This window comes from Phaethon lepturus, unplaced genomic scaffold (assembly GCF_000687285.1).
Source record: "Phaethon lepturus isolate BGI_N335 unplaced genomic scaffold, ASM68728v1 scaffold40996, whole genome shotgun sequence".
NCBI classification, from domain to species: Eukaryota; Metazoa; Chordata; class Aves; order Phaethontiformes; family Phaethontidae; genus Phaethon; species Phaethon lepturus.
The window spans coordinates 47,775-69,808 of NW_010547736.1; the positions used below are offsets into that span (position 1 = coordinate 47,775).

General features: G+C 37.7%; 1 protein-coding gene across 1 annotated transcript in view; it reads left to right on the plus strand.

Annotated features, from left to right (window-relative positions):
• Nucleotides 1-17,833, plus strand: part of PLCB1 (phospholipase C, beta 1 (phosphoinositide-specific)) — a gene marked incomplete at its 5' end in the record, with an annotated part of 61,767 nt that extends 43,934 nt beyond the window's left edge. The window contains 9 exons of the mRNA XM_010289737.1: nt 3,155-3,287; nt 4,139-4,192; nt 4,981-5,200; nt 9,304-9,484; nt 11,589-11,665; nt 11,757-11,846; nt 14,167-14,224; nt 15,333-15,419; nt 17,777-17,833. Coding sequence (XP_010288039.1) covers nt 3,155-3,287; nt 4,139-4,192; nt 4,981-5,200; nt 9,304-9,484; nt 11,589-11,665; nt 11,757-11,846; nt 14,167-14,224; nt 15,333-15,419; nt 17,777-17,833 — 957 coding nt within the window. The remainder of the gene's footprint in view (nt 1-3,154; nt 3,288-4,138; nt 4,193-4,980; nt 5,201-9,303; nt 9,485-11,588; nt 11,666-11,756; nt 11,847-14,166; nt 14,225-15,332; nt 15,420-17,776) is intronic.
• Between the last annotated feature and the right edge of the window lie 4,201 nt (nt 17,834-22,034).

Here is a 22,034-nt window from a genome sequence, read left to right on the forward strand (position 1 = left end):
TTTATTTATCAGCTGTCACAGGAAAACAGAGTTTTTTTCTTTGCTACCTAGAAGTTTAAACTGCATCTTTGTAAGAAGTTCCCCAGGCTTCTTGCAAGACAGTAGTCAAATAAGTTACCTAATAGTGAATCATTTTAGACAAATAAATTAGCTTTCTTTAGGCTTCAAGTTACACTGCCTGTTAATTATCAGTGCAATAACATAAATGAAGAATGCTTAAGAACTGACAAAATTTACAGCATCTTTTCTGTATTTATTTGCAATGTTCCCATCATGAGCATAATGTGAATCCCTATCTTTGGTTTTCTGGTCAGTACCTAACTTCCAGTTCTTGCTTTCCAGCCTGGCCTTAGAACAGCAATTTTTGCAGAATGGAAGTGTTGTGATACCTGTAGTGTGGGTTTTGCACCTTTAACTGTACTGTACTTACCTGAATACATGGTAAATCTTCACGAGCGTACAAGTAGTGAAGGTTGCCCTCCCTTCCCCTGCCTGGTGTCCTTTACCGACAGGAGGAGTAAGCCATAGCAATTTGTATCTGGGAGTTCCTTGGGATGAATTAATCCCAGCCTAAACTAGGTTGATGTAAGTAGTTTGTACGTTTTCATCCCCGCAGTCATGGGAGCAGAAGTGTGTAGGGGCCTAAGAAAAACTAGCCAGAATGAAATGCATTTTATTTTTTTTTTTTATTTAAAATTATAAAATTATTTTATTTTATTTACACATTGGTGTAATGTCTCTGGGGCAGCGTGTTAATTCCCACTGCAGGGTCAGGGAGTTGGGAGTCCTTGCTGGCTCATTAATATGTCTGCATTAATATGGAAGCAGCAGAGCATCTGACCTTTTGTTTCTACCCATAAAACAGTGTTGAAACAGAAACCATTGTTTTGCATGCCTGGATATAAATCAAACGTGTGTAATCACTCCAGTTGGCTTCTTTGCTTAAATAAAATTACTTTGATAGGGAAAGTAAATGAAAACATTTCTAGGAGAGCAGCTGCACTTAGTGTATCTGATACCACTATTCAGGCATAATTCTGCAAATTATAATGATCACACCAAGTTACAGTAATGGAAATTAAGTTGATCTGACACTTCTTATAGGGAGACCTTGCTTACACTTGTTTATACTTTGCCAAGGAGGATAGAGGCAAACTGACTCAAGAGCTGCCCACCTAGTCTATCAGTGCAGCACGGATATACTCAATACTGGAGGAGATCTCCCAACCCCAGTATATGGCAGCTCCTTTTCTCTGTAAAAAATTAAAATAGACCATGTAGATATGTACCTATGTATCTTTCTACTTAGTAAACATAGTGTCTTGCAAAAGACATGGCAACATGTGCAACAGAAATCATTTTCTGTGAATATTAAAACTATAAATTATAAGGCTGGATTATATCATGTTTTTAAAAGAGACTAAAATATTCTCCACTAAGGGAAAATCATGTTTACTTTAGCGTTCTGTGTGATGAATTATGAGAAGAGAAAGTGCTTTTTAATGAGATTAGATTGCTTGATGCAGTGAAAATTACTCTTTATTCACTTCCTGATCCTGTCTCACATTTCTGCTTTAGTTTGTGAAAACAGATGTTTTATATCCAAAACTGACAGGCTGTATTAATAGTTTTTCAGCAAGCTGTGATGCAGCATTTCACACCACACACAAACCTAGTCCCACAAAAAAAAAGATAATACCCTCTTTCCCATGCAGTGGCTTTTGGGGCACAAACTTGCCAGAAGTTAGGAATTCTGTCTTTATTTGTATTAAATGTTGATGATTTATAGCAAACGTTTTTATTAAATTAATGAATTGCATCCTGTGAGGAGTATATTTTAAGGAGAATTGAGGGGATAACCATGTCTGTGTGTGTTTGTCACAGCTACAGCTTTTACCAGTAACATTGTTCTACTGTCATATATGTTGGCTAGATCATGTTTTTCGTTATTTTGTTGCAGTCATTCCTGCAAAACTGCTTGACATAAATGACATCCTTGGCATTGGTTTGCAATTGCATCATGTTTCTGACTAGAGTATCTCTCTCCTATAATTTTGGTAGAAATAGGCTGTTGAGACAGAAATCCTTTTGCAATATACAGTATGTTGTCAGGGCCAAGATGAAGGAAAGCAGCAGTAGGAGCAGTACAAAACAGATCAAAGTGTGTTTTGTCTCTATTGATGCAGTGCAGGCTGGTATTTTGCAAGTATGGAGTAATCAAGGGGAAAAAACCAACAATTGTGGCATCCTGCCTCTGCATGTAATGTGATTACCGTCAGAGTAAAATGGAAGCAGCTGAAGGAACAAATCCAAAAGTACCCTGAGACACCATGGCAACTGGCCCCTTGCAGGGACTGCAGGAAGGGGGCTTGGCCATTTCAAAATACAAACTGCTTTGAATGACCTGTTTGCTGAGTGCTTTGTGCTTGCTTAAAACCTGATGGTCATAAGGAAAATTATAAGATGCTCAATACGTAGTACAACGTATGCTGTAAGCCTGGGTTTAGGAAACCGGAGAGAAAGAAAAGATTGTGGAAAATGCTTAAATATTTGGATACCACAGGTGTATTTATGCAGCAGGATGGAGGTAGTGTTTACATATTATCCTTGGAGTGTAATTACAAGAATGTAAGATCTTGGGAATCAGAAGTATGTCTGTGTTCTGTAAGAACGGTGAATAATGATAGTGCTGTGTGTATCTATGAAATTTAAAAGTGATTTTGTGAAGAAAGCATGTACACAGCAGGGATTTGAGCAGCGTTTTCATGCCAGCTTCTACGTTATTTCTAGAAAGGTTTTATGGCAGAGAACAATGTTTTTCAATAAAATACAGATTTCACATCTGGTGCGGCTAATATATACTGTACTGAAAAACGTCCCTGATGAGTTATATCCACTTAAAATACAAGTACTTTTTCAGAATAATACATGCTCCTTTTCTCCTTGAAATCTACCCTGCAAAACTGAACCACCTGGACTACCATGGCTCTTAATGATACTTTTTTGTTTGCTTGTTTTCTTTTCAGAATGATTTATATATAACATTCATAAAAAGCATTTTACATTTTAAAAAAGAGCCTAAGCTAGACCTGCAAATAAATAATTTAAAGTCTGTTAGTTGGGAAGAGTAATATAAATCATTATGTATTTTCAGATTGACCATGGAGATGCACCATGCGAAGCTAACAATGAACCTAGGCCAACACCAGCAGAAAATGGAGTAAATTACACTGCCTCTCTTACACCGAAACCAGCAACTCAGGTTGTCCATAGCCAACCAGCACCAGGTAAAAAAACACAATGGAAGACAAAAAAGTCCCATCTTTTCAAAACAAATCTGCATAATATTTTTTCATGTGCTTTGCGTTTAAAGAACAAAGCTGGTTTGTGTGTGTGTGTTTTGTTTGTATAAAATAGGAAGACATTTTCCCACTACTTTAGTATGCTGTTAGGGCCAGTCTTCCTCAAACATACAAGTATCTTCTATTTAAGAGTTGCTTTTGTGGTGAAACTGAAGTTCATTACAAGCAAGAAAATTTGCTGCTTTGGGTGTTTTTTGCAAATGCAGGAGTCTCTTTAAATTGTTTTTACAAATATGCTTATTTTATGCATGTAGTTACATCTTATTCCACACACAAAATACAGTGTTAGGTACTTACATATTTTGTATTGACATATATCCTATTACAAACCAGTGTTTATAATTTTATGACTGCGGTCGCCATAGGCTTGATCTAACTGACTTACAAGGAGCTGGATTCATCTTATGTACATGTATTTTGCACTGACATCATAATATAGGGCGGTTGTACTAACCTGTATTAACCATCAGTCTAATACCTTTTAAGTGATTCATATGAGTGGTATCAGTGAGTTCAATTACATCTTCCTCATAAGTAAAACAACAAAGCTCAGGTGCGTTTTCAGCAGGTTACCTTTTCGTGTTGGTTCACGGGATCGGTGTTGTTCTCCATGTTGCTACTCTTCTGCTCAGGAGTTGTGTTTTCTCAAATGATTAATAAATGCCCATGTCAGCACATGTCCTGTGTCACCTGTGATGTTTTAATATGCGATCAAACAGCACAATAATGGCTGTTGCTTTAAAAGAATTAGAATCAGTCATCTCTTTCACCTCTAGGTTCGGTGAAAGCACCTGCAAAGACAGAAGATCTTATTCAGAGTGTCCTCACAGGTAATAAATATACAGTTTACACTGCATGAATGATAGACTTCTTTGCCAAGAGAAACATTTTTTATGAAACAGGCCATCTGGCTTAGACATTTCTTTGAGTGATTAGGACTGCAGTAACTCACAGAAAATGTACATACCATGTTTTCTTCCTCAGCTTTGAAGTTATTAAATGTTTGAGCACATGTTTCATGAGATTGGTATTGGTTGCCAACAGGGAATTTTTTAAAAATATTGCAGACAAAAGGCCAGCATTATTATGAGAACAGAAGCTAAATTTGCTCCGAATATTGTGAATAGTAGTGAAACCATTTTATTTCCATTAGCCTTGCAGTGTTCCCATTGCTCCTAGAAAATTGAAATTACCATTACATCAAGCAAGCTGGTCTGTCAGTTAGATAGTGCCCTACTGTTGGGAGTCACGTCCTCTGGCTTGGCGTTATAGTTTAGATTGCAAATCTCATAAGTCCATTTATTTTATAGTCATTCTCCTACATTAGAACCTACTCCACATCCAAATCTTGTGTAGGCCTACCTACATTTGGATGTGGAAAACAGGAAAGACACATGAAATTCTGCGTGTTGATTGCCTCTTAGTCAGCATCCCTCATGTGCGGTAGAAACAGGCTGGCCTAGACTGTGGAAGTACTTGCTGGCCTCATACATTCCAGTCTGTTCATTTACCAGCAGTAAACAAAGCATGCTTTGTTTCATCCCTGCTAATAGCAATTCTCCGATTGAAATCGTACGTTATTAGAAAATTGAAGTGGCTTTTGTTATTATCATTGTAGAAGTGGAAGCACAGACTATTGAGGAGCTAAAACAACAGAAGTCTTTTGTTAAGCTTCAGAAGAAGCACTACAAAGAAATGAAGGACCTTGTAAAGAGGCACCACAAGAAAACTACTGACCTTATCAAAGAGCACACTGCAAAGTATAATGAAATCCAAAATGACTACCTGCGACGAAGAGCAGTTTTAGAAAAAACAGCAAAAAGAGACAGTAAGAAAAGGTATGTTGAACGTGGCTTTCCTGTTCTTGGTATTGGAGATCTTTACTCAAGTCTTCTTTTATAGTAGACAATTAATATGGAGGTGACATTAAAGCACAGAAAAAAATCAAAAGCGGCAAGATTCCTAGGTAAAATGAAGTCAGTGCCTTTGATACGGAAATAATCAGAAAAAGCGCTCTCCATGATATGCTGCTTCTCTGCTAGAAGCCAGGCGAGTTGTTCACCATGTTATACCTCTTTTCCTGTAAATGAGGGCAGGTAATATTTATCTTGAGAATTTCCTTAGCCTGCTGGTATGGGTAGTTGCCTCAGCTGTACTGGCAAGAGCAGCCAGTGGTTAGGTAGTAAGCTTAATCACAAACTATGAGGTGGGCCATCCCCTACATACTGGGACAGTCCATGAATCAGACTGCAGCGGAAAAGCACTCAAACCTATCTGGATAAAGTGTTTTACTTTCCTACTCAGGTCAACTGCAGCATGTTTTATCAGAGCACGCCATCTACTCCCATGCTGACCTCCTTTAGGAGAAGGAGTGTAAGTTCCATGGAAACTTCTACTCCACACTTAATAATAACTTTATAATGTAGCTCCTTTTTCAAGTGAGAAGTTTTTGCAGCCAGCACACATGGTCATTGTACACATATTAAGAAATTGGTTTACTCTCAGCCATCACAGTGTGCTGTCTGGTGGTGAAAGAGAACAAGGTGTCAAAACAGGAACAAAACTTAGTCCTCTCTTACATTATTTATGGGTAAAAAGGATATTCTGAATTTGGGGATGAAGAACATTGTCTCCAAGTTAGAGCCCTGAAAAAGACTCATGCCACAGTAGAAAGCATCATATGTATAATTAGGTGAAAGAAACACCTGAAACTTATTAACATCTGACTACTGTTTATATTATGATTGAGCCAGACCTTGGGGATCTCCTAATGATTGCTTGGCTTTGCCTCTCCGTGCACACCCCTTCTGTCCTATGACTTTCTAAATTTTGCATTGCCCTATCTCTTCGTGTGTGCTGATATAATTTTTGTATTATTTGTTTAGGTAATAATAAAAAAGGAGAGTTGTATTTATCATTATCAGTTTGAAATGCAAAGTTTGTTATGACTCATTAATCTTTCCACAATTATTTTCTTGTTCATGTGGAAAAGAACTATATGTTAATAAAAATAAATTTTTAACTCCTGGCAAAACATATACGCATGTAGGTACAATCGGTGTCTGATACTGTTACAACTGAATGACAATCAGATAGGGGTGCCCTCCTAAATTTTCATTTTTCCCATTAGTGCAGCATTCTCATTTTAACATAACTTAGTTTTTTAAAGTAATTAGATAAGCACTAAAGTGTATTAACATTTACATAAAATTGATATAGCTGCAGTTCTTACATATGAAGACACTGAATGCATATTAAAAGAAAATTTGTGATAGTTTTTGGTAGGAGATCATCAGAGAAAAAGGCTGCAAGCATGCTCTGGCTGCTAACCTTGTTGATAGTACCTCTCATTGGAAGTGGCTGGGATTCAGGCCATAACTTGTCCCTAGGAAGGAGCTTATTCATTAATGCCTGCCTGATGACAGAATGTCATTGGGCTTAATAAGAGCTTAACACTCGTAACATATCCATATTCAGCTGGCCTTAACTGTTGCCAGTTTTCAGGCTTCCGGGTTCTATACTTGAGTTTAACAAAATCCCATAATGACTGCTTGCCAACTGCACACACAGTGTTATCGTATCTGCTGTATTTTACATCATCAATGTGTGTGACAGATAGTGGCAGACAAAACAATTTCATGTTTCTTTTCTATAGCATATTCTATTCAAATTTAAACAGAAAAAGAAACTGAATAAATAAAATTACTCTTTTATCTTTGAGTAAATAGGATTTGGGGGTTTTTATTTTGTTAGGATCTCACCATAAATCATTTATGATATCAGATAATAAAACCCTGCAGTCTATTACATGGAGCTCTCACAGTGACTTCAGAGATGTAAAGCTTTACGTGCAGATACAGAGAAATCTGATGGTTAAGAAATCTGAGGTTGAATTTTAAAAAGGTGGGAATATATTTCTTAGGGATTTTCAAACTTGCAAGTACATACTATCTCAAGCAGAAGGTTTCTTTTAGAACACTGCATCCCAAGGAAAAAGGTGATTTTTATCATTTTAAATTATACTGAAGCCATTTGCCTGTAACTGCAAAGCATAAATCACTACTTAATCAGGAGTCCCTGTATCAGATTGCCATACAAATGTGTTTTCTCTGGTCAGAAGAAAGCCATGTTTCATGCCCTTGTCTAAAATTGGACCAAGATTCAGTAAAGCCGTGGTCTATAGGAAGTTTGAAGTATCATGCAGAAGTGTTTTGCTAGTGGTGGTCTGAAGTTTCTTTAGTGATCATGTCCCTTAAAACACAATCTTAGTATTTTTTCCAGCATTTAGAAATAGGCCTTATTTCTTTTTCCCAAAAATACAAGGGAAATGTCAGCTTTAAAATGTATAGTGTAATGGCATAATATGCTGACTTTAATACTCATCAGTGCTGTCTTCTGGCTCTGTATTTAAATTGTTCTCACCTATCACGCTGACACTACTTAACCTCTTAGCAGAATATTCAAATACACTAAAAATACAAGAAATAAAAAGAGGCTGCCTTGGCTTATATTCTCAGACTGATGAAAGCAGCTTCACAGTATTTCAGCTGAAGTTACTCTAATTCACAGCAGCTGCAAACTTGAACCTGGGGGGGAGAGAGAGGCAGCCGGTGTAGCAAGTTCTCTGCATTGTAATCTCTGCAAATTTCTGAGTAGCGAACTCATTTTTCTCACAGTGTCAGCCCTCTCTGTTTCAGGTTTTGCTGTTTTGCACTGTTCCTGAGGTTTCCCAGGCAACTGATTTAACACCCGAGTACAGCAGTAAACACAGCAGCAGAGCAGGGACACAGCATTTTTTTTTTTAAATGTTTTTCTTGGTTTTAGTTTACTGCTGGCCTGAGAATGATACTGGTTTTTTGCATTTTTTTTCCTTGAACACTTGTTCAAGTGTTGTCATGTCATGTCTCCTTTCACAATTGCATCTATCCTTCATTCTGTCTTAAGAAAGAAAAAAAACCCAAAACTGTTCCTTAATGTAAATTTTAGCTTCCCCATTATGTTTTTCCTTTGCTCCTATGTGCTGCCTTTCTGAGGTTTACTCCCTGCTGGGGTGTTAACTTTCCTCCTGAAGTCAGCACTTTCCTCTGTGTGCTATGCATGCCGTTCCCTGAAGGGGGTAGAAAATACCAAATAAAGGGATGTTCCTACCACTTCAAGCATTTTATAAATGCAGAGGTAAATTTATGCTCCTAAATTAATTGTTAAGTGTATGCAAAAATGACTGTGTTTTCAAAATACTTAACATGCACCATTTCTGCTGAGGATGTTGCAGCTTTGAAGTTCAAGTTACATATCTGGAGGTGGGTAAACAAGTTCCAGGGGCATCTGTTCATGGGAATTCTTGGCAGCTGCATTTGTAGCTCATTTATACTAAGTCCAGTTCACACCACCATGATGGGTTAGTAAAATGAGGTTTAAAAGCAATAGCCATCCCACTAATAAACTCTTAACACCATTTTGGGGATGGACTTTTTAGTAGGGTCGATTGCAATAGGACAAGGGGTAATGGTTTTAAACTAAAAGAGCGTAGATTTAGACTAGATATAAGGAAGAAATTTTTCTCTCTTACGGTGGTGAAACACTGGCACAGGTTGCCCAGAGAGGTGGTAGATGCCCCACCCCTGGAAACGTTCAAGGCCAGGTTGGATGGGGCTCTGAACAACCTCATTTAGTTGAAGATGTCCCTGCTCATTGCAGGGGGGTTGGACTAGATGACCTTCAAAGGTCCCTTCCAACCCAAACTATTCTATGATTTTTTTCCTAAAAGATGAAATTATTGGGCTTCCTAGAGCTAACATCATCTTCTGGCCCTGTATGTGGTGCTGAGAAACTTCTTAATGGGCTACATATAATCAGCTGCCTTAAAAACAAGGTTTAAATATGGGGCAGAGCATACATGTCTAGTGACTTAGACCCTGGTGGTGTGTGTTTGTCTTTGCAGATCTGAAACTGGCAGCCCAGACCACACTTCTTCAACTATTGAACAGGAATTAGCTGCACTTGACTCTGAAATGACCCAGAAGCTAGTCGAGCTCAAGGAGAAGCAACAACAGCAGCTGTTAAATCTCCGACAGGAGCAGTATTACAGTGAAAAGTACCAGAAACGAGAGCACATTAAGCTGGTACGTTTGTTATGTCGCCTGCTTTTCTTTAGCAAGCAGCATGACACTATAATTAAGTGGGTCTTCCTCTTACATGGAGTCCATTTCAGAGCTTGATTTCCCTGTGGTCTGCTGCAACTTCAAGGGGTTGTTGTGTCACTTTGTCACTAACGTTTCTAAGAACTTGGGAGGCTTTGGGTGGAAGACAGAAAGGCAACAGGATTATTACTACTGCTAACGCAGAGAAGTCCTTAACGTCTAGTTACTTAACTCTCGGTTTATTGCAGCTTTTGGACGAAGTTCTCATGTTGTTCTGCCACTTTTTTAAATGTACAACACTCAAGGTATCAGGATTAGCTGGAAAATAAATTGAAACACCATGAAAATAAATAAATGAAAGTAGATTCAAACACTCCCCAGGGCACAGAGTTGTGTCAAACAGTGTTCCTCTTGCAGATGAATGCTTTAAGGGAATGCAGGACATAATCTGTGTATGGTGAAGAAATATTTTGCACCCATCAGTCCAAGCCAGCTTGTGTTTTTACAGCTGGAATTTGGCTGACAACTACAGCAGGATCATAGGCCCTCTGAGCTGAAATAGAGGCGCTTGGGCAGATGGCAGCTGATGCTGATGGATATTCTCAGGCAGAAAACAACATTTTTAAAGGGTGTTATGGGAGTGCAGACTGTTTCTCAACTCCGGACAATTCTCTCACAATTTTTTTCTATTATATGATATTTTGCCTCATTACTGTTGAATGAAGTGATTTGTCTACTCTGCCCTGCCATCAAAAAACAGCAGGTCAGAGGAGTGATATGTGTGGATATTGCTGAGCAAGGCCTTTTCACAAATTCATTCCCATGGATCATAGCATGGTGCTGCAGTTCCCAAGCTGTGCCCTGTTTATCATCAGCTGTATGTGAATCGCTTCAGCATTACCCAACAGCACCTGCTCCAGTGTGGGTGCATTGACGTGGTTACCTGTGCTGCAGGGAGAGAGAGCACATTCAAATAACAGTTGTTGCTTGCATCTCAGGGATTTTATTTTTTATGAAAACAAACAGTTTTGAATCCACATAGTTGAGTTTATACTGAAAGCTAACTAATTTCTCATTTCAAAATGGGAAATGGCATTTCTCAAAGCGAAGTTACATTTTATCCATTGTTCAGTTAGGTAGTGTCAGGATAAATTCATATTTTAGCACAGAAGCTCCAGACGGTTTTCCTTCTGAGCTGTGCAGGAGTTAATATTCCCATTAAAGTCTGCTTTGCAGCCAAGAGATTCTTTCTGATGTCTGTCTTTTAGAGGACAGGCTATTGTCAGTTTCTTTCTTCTTTTATCTAAGGAATGAAAAGCTGGATCAGGCTAGCTAGGCATTATTATACATTCTCTGGTTCATCATCCTGAAGATTATTTTACAGAATCAGACTTAAACTAGAGGGGGTGATCAAACCAAAGTGGCCCCATTTCCCACTTTAATTCACCATTCATTGAACTTGCACACAAGCCCTGTCCGTCAGCATCACCACCGCAAGCATGCTTTTTGTTAGCAGTTTCAATCCAAATGAGATTGGACCCAGCGCTGCACAACAGGTTTCAAACCAACAACTCAGATTTTTTGAATCCGTCATTCTGTGATCAAAATGTAGGCTATGCTTATCTATAGTTAGCTTTCTTAGCTATCCTGCATGAATTTTCAATATCCACCTGACTACCCTGAAATCCAAGCTGTTTCATGTAGTGATTCTGAATGTAAGAGGAATGTTTTCAGCACTCACAGAAAACCTTGAATATTCAGTGACATAGGAATTCCGTTTGTAATTTATATTGTGTAAATTCAATTTGTGACCATTGATGAATTGTCATAGGCATTTTAGTTCCTAGCAAAGGTAAAATCTGCAAAATATATTTTGGTTTTAAACTTAATATTCTGAAAATATATCACCTTGATGTACAGAGAAGTAGTCGTTTCAATGTAAATTGGATATACACAAGTCTGGCTGGACTTCCCAAGTTAAGAATGCATTTACACCTACTAAGAATTTTTACAGGCTTTTGTTCATTGGTAATTAATCAGGGAATGGTGTAATTGTTGTTTCTTGGGGTTTTTTTGGTTTTTTTAGCTTATTCAGAAGTTGACAGATGTAGCGGAGGAGTGTCAGAACAGCCAGCTAAAGAAACTGAAGGAAACTTGTGAAAAGTAAGGTGCTATTCTCCTTATAATTGATTACTTCTCCATGTGGGTTTTGTTTAGATACATTTTGAACTTGCCTTTATTTTTCATGCTTTAGAGAAAAGAAAGAATTGAAGAAAAAAATGGACAAGAAGAGGCAGGAGAAGATCACAGAAGCAAAGTCCAAGGATAAAAATCAAATGGAAGAGTAAGTATATCCCTAGATCCATATCCTTATATGTTATGAGGAGACACAAGATCTTTCTTTGATTTTTTCAGTTGTGAAAAATTTTAAGCCTAAATACAAGGCAGCTTTTAGTCAGACTGTAATACCTCACCAGAGCAGTGGAGTCCTCCTTACTTCTGCTGATACTAATTTAATCTCCTGGGACTAATCTAATCTCCTGTTCTGCGAGCTTTGAGAGTCTGGGTCAGCTGTGAAGGTGCTGATGTGTGGTATGGGGACGTGCCTATGAGTGGCATGACGGAGAGATTCACCAAGGTGCTGTTAATCCAGATGCTATTCCTCAGTACAAATAGGCTTAGTGGCTTCAGTTCCTGCAGGGTTTGATTTCACCTTAACTTAGGTTTTTATTTGTGAGGTATCTTTTCTTCATAAGTCTCTTAAAGCTGCTCTCCAGAAGAAATAGCAGAAACACACTGGAAGGTTTGCTCTACTTCTGTGATAAGTTCCTTTCAGATGCTGTGCTACTGATTCTCCTCCAGTGACAGTGTTATGCAGTGTGCAGTTACTCCAGGTGGAAAGGAGAGGAAACCTGAGCTCTGAGGGTACAGTTTCTGTGAACAGGGACAGGAATATTAATTTCATTTATGCACCACCAGACAATACAAACTGTAGTTGTGCAAGTTGATTATATTCTTCCCAAGGGCACAGTATCTAGGTTTGTTTGTCCTCCTTCATTTGTTTTGGCAAGCAGCTCAAAAAGAAAATGGAGCATTTTAATCTTGCACTGTTTGCTGGGATATTCTTGTTACCAGTCTTTATTTTAGTAACATTTAAGGACAATTAAAAATACAGGAGGGGAAAAAAAAAGAAGGAAAAATCCAGAATACCTGAGTTTTACCATGTAACAAAGATGCAATTGTGTTGGGTTTTCTGCAGGTAAAAAGGTTCATACAGGCTTTGGAGCTTTTCAATATAGAATCTGTGTATCTGGTAACACTGAAGGAAGGTCACACACACAATGAACTGCATCAAATAACTTAAGAATCAATATTATATAATTTTAATAAACATCCTAGAAAAAAGATAACAAAAAGAGGATAATTTATTATGAAAAAAAGGAGAAATACTTAATATAGTTAGAGCTGATCAGAGGGCATAGAAACTGTATTAGAAAGAAGTAGTTAGTCATTGCAGAAATGTTATAGCAGTAAAAATCAATTGCAATAGGAAATGATTTGCGGAGAAGTTAATGAGACACTAGTGAGAAATGCTCAGAAACAGACAAGTGGAAATTCTTTTTTGTTTTCCTTTTATTTTTTTCTCATTTTTCCCAAGGGCTTTCCTTTGCCAGGCTTTTCAAAGAGTCCTTGGGAAAGGTAAGATGGGAACTACACAGGAAACTCAGCTTTCCTCTGTCAGGCAACACAGTTTGTCCTCACTCTCGCAGCAGGACAGTAGCGAGACTTTCTGGTGAATCCCATTCAAGTCATCTGGGCTAGGCTGTTTTTTCATCTAAAACTTTTACACAAATTTGTGAAAGAATATTACAGATATTATACATTGTATTTATTGTTCTTACTTAATTTTTTCTAATTCCTACATGCACCCATGGCTTGTGTAACTACCTAAAACCGTCAGATTTTAGTACCACCAGAACAGCCATTCACTGTTCTTGACTTAGGCAATTAGGCTTTAGAGTACTGTCCTGAATCTGGTCAATTCAGGTATCCACAAATTTGTTATTTTATGTGCATTTATGCTTCTGGGGGATCTCATCTTCAGCCTTTGACCAACAGTTACCTAATAACTATCTCACAGAATCGCTTAAAATTCATGTATTTCCTCCAAGTTTAGCTTTATGTGGTTTACATAGCAAAGCGGGGGACTGAAGTTGAGTCTGCCCTGCTCTTTGTCGGAGGTTTGCCGTTGTCTCTGAGATGTCACCAGCAGTATCTGCTCGCTGACGGACTATTTTTCTACTATGTAAGGTGCCACAATGGGGCAGTGTGCACCTACCGATGATCATGTGCTCTCCTAGACTGACATTTGGATTTTAAGGAACACTGCTATCACTTTGAAGACGTGGCAGTACTGTATGGGAAAAGCCTGTTGTGAAAGAGCAGGGGGGTTGTTGTGGTAGGTCGTGGGGACATCTGAGCCCTTCATACAATAAAGATGCAGCCTGTTACAAAAGGCACATTCAAGAAGTGGATAAAAGTGAAGTAGGCAGATCTGTACGTTCAAAACATAGCCTTACTTATTTTTTAAGGAGTTGTGGTGTGTTAAAATATATCGGTGTGATCTTATTGACTGCCATAACTTGTCAATTGCTTCTCCCCAGAGAGAAGACTGAAATGATTCGATCATATATCCAGGAGGTGGTGCAGTACATAAAACGGGTATGTCAGGCCATATGTTTATTTTTCATTTTGGGGGATAAAATGTCAGTTTTCATATTTCAGGTCATATTAAACTGCAGATTCTAAGTTTTGGTATAAAGATTCTGCAAGTGCTGATTTTTAACAGATGCAGTCTAGACTTCACTTTTTAGTTAAAGGAAAACTGGGATTTTAGACAGATCTTGATTAATTGTTAGTGGTTGGGGGATGGTGCTAAGAGGGTCAGATTTTAATACAGTTATGATTTAATCTTTTAATATCCTGTGTTTATTCATGGAAAATATACCAATTGTTTTAATTGTCTTGCTGTCTCATGAATGCAAAGATTGCATAAGGAACTCTGAAAGTCAATAAACATTTAACTGCAGAGTATATTTTAACCTTAATTAATTTGTACAGTTACTGAAATGCAAAAAGCATTCTATGAGCTCTGTAAATATAAATCAAAGAATTTTGTTACAGGTGTTAGTTTTTTCTGAAGCTATGGGTGGTTTACGCTTGGCTGAAAGTATGCACCGCAGTGTTGTCGTTTGAAATCACAATGAAACATACGCCTCTATTGAATTTTCTTTTAATTTCAGTGCAGAGATAGTTCAGTTCAAAAGTTGGCCCATTTTTGGTGACAGAGGCCTTTATTCAAGAAGCAACCTAAAGAATTAGCAAATCAAGTATGCTTAATTCCTGTTGGAGTCAGACAAATGTCTGAGTGCTTTATTAAATGAGGCTCAGAATTTATCAGCGTGTTCATTTAGGAGTCTAGGATGCCAGTCCTCTTCTTGTGGGAACAGGGTCCATCTTGCACAGCTCTTACAATAACAATGAAAGCAAAATAATATGATTTTTTTTAAAAAAGTCTACAGTAAGTCCTTTAGACATTCCTGATTCTAAATCCTGTGTGTGAAATCTGAGATACATTGTGCACACATAATTGTTAGAGCAGCTGTGCTTGGGGATGCTTGTGGCAACAGTGTCTAAGTTGATATTAGAATTATTCATAGTTTTGATGATAACAGTTTAATATTGATGGATGAAATATTTGTTGGGAAAGAGGTGGGAAAGTGAGGATGTGCAATCTCTGAAAAAAAGATTCTCTGCTATTTTCTTACAGCTAGAAGATGCGCAGAGTAAAAGACAGGAGAAACTTGTAGAAAAGCACAAGGAGATTCGTCAGCAAATATTGGATGAAAAGCCTAAGGTAAAGAGTTTTTGAACAATGATATGCTGCTAAAAAATGTCTTTCAGGAAATAAAGTGTTCTTACAGCAGGTAGGCTGATGTTTAAACATGAGAAAGTCCAGTCATAGCGTCATAGCCATTGTCTCTAATATTCAGGATGAAAAAAAGTCAAGTAGCAGCGTAGTATGGAGCACCACTTCAAGTCCAGATGTCATATAACGGGTTTTATTTTTTAGTCCTCATATTATTAAAAAGCTCTCAGTGTAAATGGTGCTTCTGACCAGCAGAGTGTGCCCTTCACTCTTATTGTGCTTCAGAGGTACAAACCCAAAACACAGTTTACATTGAAAAGAAAAAGAGATATCTTTTTAGCATGCTTGCCGCACGTATTTGTGATAATTGATGAGGATGTATTTTCGTGGAAAAGAATGAGCGTTTTTGTAATATTAGTGCTTAATAGTCTACATTGCTTACTGGATTTCCTCTATTTGATTTTGTGCACTGCATCTACTTGTAATATTCTGAAATACAGTTTTTCATCTAAAGATTGCGGGCTGACACTTGCTCCTAGGGAAGCTGGTGGCAGTTTTGCCATTGAATTCAGTAGAGGAGGTTCAGAGTCCTCCACTTGTACACAATTTTCCTGTAGGAAGACCAAGGTAACTATATAATCAGACTTACGTATGGAGGGAGACTTGTTTTCAGCAGAGTTCATATCCAGGTATGATTCTTCACAGCCCATTGTGTCATGTCTGCTTTCATTTTTTCTGCACTTACTCGAACATGTATTCTAGGCTTCGCTTTTCATTTCTTGTCTGTGTTCACAGTCCTAATGTTTCCGTGCTTGTGTTATAGCTTGAATTCTAGCATTGGGTGTCAGTTAATCAGTGTTGTCATGTCATTTCTGTGAAGTATCCAGAGAATAAATTAGGCCAAGGTCTGAATAGCTAGAAGTTTACAATAGTTGGGGGGGGAGTTTGCATTTCTGATTTTCTACTCATCTTTTTAAAATCATATTTAGAAATAAGCTGGAACTTTTCCATGTTGTGGACATCTGAGTGTAAAGACTATACATAATATTGTCTTTTATATTTGATGCTGTAGGATCATGAGCTTCTCAGGCACATGAACAAAAAAACCCTGGAATTTAAACACTGAAAATATTTCAGAGAATAATCTGTTACGACTTCTAACACCAGCTCTTCACAAATACTTGGGCACTTGATTACTTCTCTGTGTCCTTTCTTTTTTTTTTTTTTTTTCTTTTTTTTTTTTTTAATTTATTGATTAATTGAGAATTAGCATATAAGCACTGAAAATTTGTCACTAAGGGTGTGGGTTGCATTTTGAAAGATAGTGCTAGACTGGTAGCATTAGGTTCTTCCATCAGCTGTCCACGTGCCAAGCATGAGGTCATGGCACAGAGCAGCTCCAGATCCCTTGTCTTCCCCTGCATCTGGCCATCAGTTAAAACACTGCAGTAATCAGCACTCCTCAGTCAGTGCTCTCAATTTCTCCTGAGAAAACCCTCTGCAGTAATGTGCTTCACAGGGCCTGGCTGCAGGGTTTTTTTTCCTTTCCCACATGCTGGAATGGGCAGACTTCGCTGAATTTATGATGGTATGTGCCTCTTTCTGGCATGAGAGGATTTAGGCAAAACATAATTACTCATTTTATTAAGTCTCTTTTTATGTTTTGCTTCATGTTCATATTTCATATCCATATTTGCTTCTGTAGTGACAGGGTGTGTGATATAAAATAGATCAAATGATTTCCCAGCTGAGAAGAACCGATGTATTTTATGCCAGCAGCAGCCTTTCTAGGGTCAGCTTTTTAACAGGCCAGTCTCTCGTGCTTCAGTATTCAAATGCCCACTAAAATTTATGCTATCTGTGTTAAAAGCGTTTTCTGGTAGTATCAACTCTACCCCTAAACAAAGAGTTTAATATATCAAGAGGGAAAGAATTTTTAGTATTTTTACCAATAATTCCATTAGAGACAGATTTGCCATCATTGATCACTGTCATTTGGTTATTTATTAGTGACTCACAGTTTGTTGTGTTATGATTTTGTGCACAGAGCTCTGTCATAGCCAGGAAGATTATTGTTTCACGAAGTGTTGCCAACAGGCTGCCACACCAGTGAGATGTTGGGTTTTTTTTAGTGGGTTTGTTCTTTTTTTTTAAAGTATGAGTTTGCGGCTTTCTCTGTTGTGGTGTGTGTAGGTCACCAGAGGTAAATTTGCCTTAGAGTGCTGACATTTTAGACAAAAGCTTTTAGAAACTGCACAAACCGGATGCAAATTAGTTCCCTGTACTGGGAGTCAGAGGGCTTGATTTTTGTTTAAAATATCATGTGTTTAGATGGAAGTACTTAGCTCAGAACTGATTTACACCCTGAAACACTGTCTCTCCCTCATATGTATCATTTCTAATGTTTGGATGTGAGACTGTTTTGCAGATTTCATTTGCAGGGCTAGTGTGTAACAAAAAGCTTTTTTTCTTCTATAAGACTTGGATTACTGCCTGAACTGATACTTTTAGGCAAAAGGTTGGGAATAGTTCTTCAGTTTCTTGTGGTCATGATGAAATCAAAGTAGGCATTGGCTTTAATGGGCCCAAAATGTCATACTGTATCTGGGTAAGTAATGAGAATAGCTTTATGACAAACTAATCTCTGATGCTGTAGAAGCACTAGAAATGGAGTATTATTATCAAATCTCTCTGTGTGTGTGGAAACAGGCCAACCACTCCCACAAACATGTTTGGAAAAGGAGACTGTCACCTAATTAAGTCATTAAATACTGACTGACTGTAGGTCAAAAATTTTCTAACTTGCCATTTTAGTGAAAGCACAGTAGAAACAAAGTTTAAATGCTCTCCTGCTGCTGTCTTTTTCCTAATGGTATCATTACCGACCAAGGCCATATGTAATTTCTTTTTTCTTAGTCTTTTTTTTTTTTTTCCTTACATTATCTACTGGCAGCTTTATAATCAGCAACAGCTTGTATTTCTTTTCTCCTCCATTCTAATTCTTTGTCTCCTCCTCTTAGTTATTGATACACATGAAGCTTGTCCTGTCCTTATCTTCTTCCCCTTGGGTATCTCTTCTGCATGCTGTGGAGGCTGCTGTAGAAACACAGCCCTTTATACCACAATACTCAATTCTGTACGTTAGAGTAGCATGTGATTTTAGATTCTCCACTACAGCATGTGTCTGGCACTCGTCATCTAAGCACAGAGGAGTGCATTGAAGATGGGTGTGGCCATTGCATCTCAATTTCCTTGTCCTTGACAACTTGTGCATCAAATTAAACATAAATCAAGTGCATTTTCTTTCCCCCACCCTTGCCTTCAATTTCATTGTAATTACAAAAATCAATACACGAGACATGACAAGGAATTAATTATTTTTCTGAGAATTGATTCAGTTACAGTAAATAGACCCAAGCCGCCTCTACTTGAAATCAGTGAGACTTTTGTTATTCATGGTCATGGGTCAGAGTTACGCTTAGATCTCAATTTAATAGCTGAGACTCCTGTGCTCCTGCAGTCAGCTCCTGCTCCCAGCCAAGTTAACTGGAGTCTCTTGGCTTCCATGGACTATATTCTTACAGCCTCAGCTGTCAAGGGAGATGTAACTCATGTGGTTCCTGGTTTTGTAGCCTGTGTTCATGTTTCTGCTCACATCTACTCTACTGTTTACAACCCCAACTTAGCCAAGGCCTGGCAGATGGTATGGGCTCCTGTAGAGATGTGGAAAATGGCACTATTCAGGATGAGGCTTTGTCTGTGGGAAAAAGTCCAACAGATCTACAGAGGCACTGTAAGCTGTGCAAACTTTCTTCTGTGTTGCACCTCTGTGGTCTTTCAAATGAATGAAGAGAATACAGCCTTAAGGTATAAAATTCCTTTTTACCCTCAAAAATTGTAATGAAAACAAATTTTAAAAATTATAAATCAGTTCTTGAGAATGGAAAATATAAGCATCTGATGCATACTAACTCACTTTCAAAGAACATACATTTATTATCTCCCAATTTGACACGTTATTAATTGCATTCAGTGGGAGTCGACAGTTCTACACCCAATCAATAATTAATATTAGCATTGTACCTGAAAAATTTATGGGGACATAAAATGATACATATTCAAGTTATAGAACAAATTAATGAGATGCTGATCCTTTACAGCAGGAAGCCTCTCATTGTTCCAGTGTCTTCTTTCCATTACACAGGGCTGGAAAGAACCTTCAAGGTCTTTCTTCTTGGGGCTAACCTGCTTTTACAAATAATCACATATCATGTAAGGCTGTTAATGAAACAGTACTGGACAAATGACGCCTTCCTTCTGAGTGTTATTTAAATAAAGATATTTGAAAACCCGATGAAAGATTTCATAGATTTCAGATCGATGCTTTCTGATTCTTAGAACATCTGAAAACACCTTGATCTCTGCAAAGGTTACAGTTTGTCATATGTGCTTTAGGTAAAACTTTGTGATCATCTTCATGCAGATAATGTGTTTGAGTTAAATTGAGCTGTTACTGATAATAGGGTCAGCAGAATCACTGCTCTAACTTTAGAAAGAAGTCAAATGCAGCAAATTTATTTTACAGCACTGTTAAATTTGATTTCAGTTAACCTCAGAGCTCAGAGCTGCTCTATTAGCTCATCTGGGAGGGAGCAGTTCTTGGGAACTTTGATGGCTATTCCAGTGTCCTTTCAGCTCACTGCATAACTTGCAATAACAATGCACTGTCCACCACAATCCCTTTTTTTATCCTTTACACCTCTGTAGGAAGCCAAACCGTCTTTTGGGCTAGCTGCACTTAATTCAAACCTTTCCAAATGCATTCCAGTTCAACCACAGGCAACTATTCAAGAATTTCAGGGAAGGATTTTGGAGGAAAAGGTTATTTCAGTTTACTGAGTTTCATGGGACTTTGCGCTGCATGTATGTGGATTGAATGGGGGAAAGCTGCTCTCCTAAGCTAGTATTCAGACTCATTGCAAAAAGACATGAAAAGAATGAGTTGATAGCCACTGTAATATTTGAAAAGTTCTCCTTTTATTTTCTCCCTGCTTAGGTAAAAAATATTTCTTCTGTTATTTCATTCAATTTAAGCATTTCCAAGGTTTAAAAAGAAATCTCTCTCGAGTCTGTGGCTGCTAAGATAAAATGACTTACAGCATTATCTGCCAAAAAAGCAGAGAATTAAGAGGATTGAAATAATTTACTGTTTGTTTCACTGTTCAGTTGTGGGGTTTGGTGCTTGTATATGCATCAGAGGGGAATAATAAAATGCCTCTCTGCCTCCTTAAAAGGGCAACAGCATGGAGAAATGAATGGAATTTTCTTAGCCTCAGTGAACAACAAATATTTAAAAGGAGTATTTAAAAAAAAAAATGTAGACTGAGATTTCCAAATCTCCCTGTAACTTGATCTGGTATCCTCCCACTTCTGTACCAGAGCTTGCATTTAAATTGAAGGATGCAGTTTTCATGGACTATTCACTTGAGGATCTTGGCACTTTGCTCAGCACCTCTCAGCATCAAGTCCTAAGTGACAATCAGACTAATTATCTAATAAGCTTTGAGTAGCTTAAGCCCTGATGCTTCTTTAAATGTTTTATTAGTGCAATTGCTAAGCAGTCCCCAATTGCAGAGTATTCCTGGGGGAAACTAGGGTTGTCTCTTTTTTTCTGTTTCTCCCAATGGATAAACACTGCAGAATGCACTTTCAGTCTGTAAATTGAGTAGTAAACAATCTGACTTCACTTGTTAAAATTAAATAGGCTGACCTTTACCCTATGCCAGTTTTATACCAATAAAACTCCCTTAAGTTCCGTGAAGTGACTATCTCATCACTAGGCCTGAGATCAAAAGACTTCAGTCCAAATAACAGGATGCTCAAAGGATCATTTTTGATTAAGACCTTGCTTGCTTGTTTACATTTTTTCTTCACAGATTCACATTTTTAATGATTGTTTATTTCTTCCAGCAGAATAAATACAGTGTAAGAAATGGATAATCAGGTCAGAAAAGATACATCTAACAATTTTAGGTGATATTTATTGTGTTAATTGTCTTCCAGTGTTGATCTTGCACATACACATATGTCCTGGGAACACTAACTTTCAAATCAGCAGCATCACATTTCCAAGGATTTTAAAATTTATTTTAATTAATTCTGATATCACTTCCTTTAAATGAAAATGTCACAAACCCTTTGTAGGAAGAACGTAAACATAAAGAAATATTTTAATGAATGGGACATGAGGGAAAGTTGGAGAAATTTAGATTGGAGTTTATTGATGGGGTGGTATTTTTCTCATGTGGATCATTCTACTGGAACTCAGAGAGGATCTTGGGTTTGATCTGCAGCTACAAAAAAAAATGGAAAATAAATTATTTGAAAGGTCAAACTTTTCAGTTTTGCACTCATGTAAATCAAAAGGAAAATTATGAAGTTAGCAGAGTCGGTGGTGTTTTAGACTGATATTAGTGAAGGCAAGAGTATGGTCCATAATGGAGGTCATGTGGCAGGCAGATTTGATTTGTGAAGGTTAGTGAGATTCTTGTGGATAACATGGTAATAAAGAAGAACTGTGAGGGCATTTTATTTTAAGAAAGG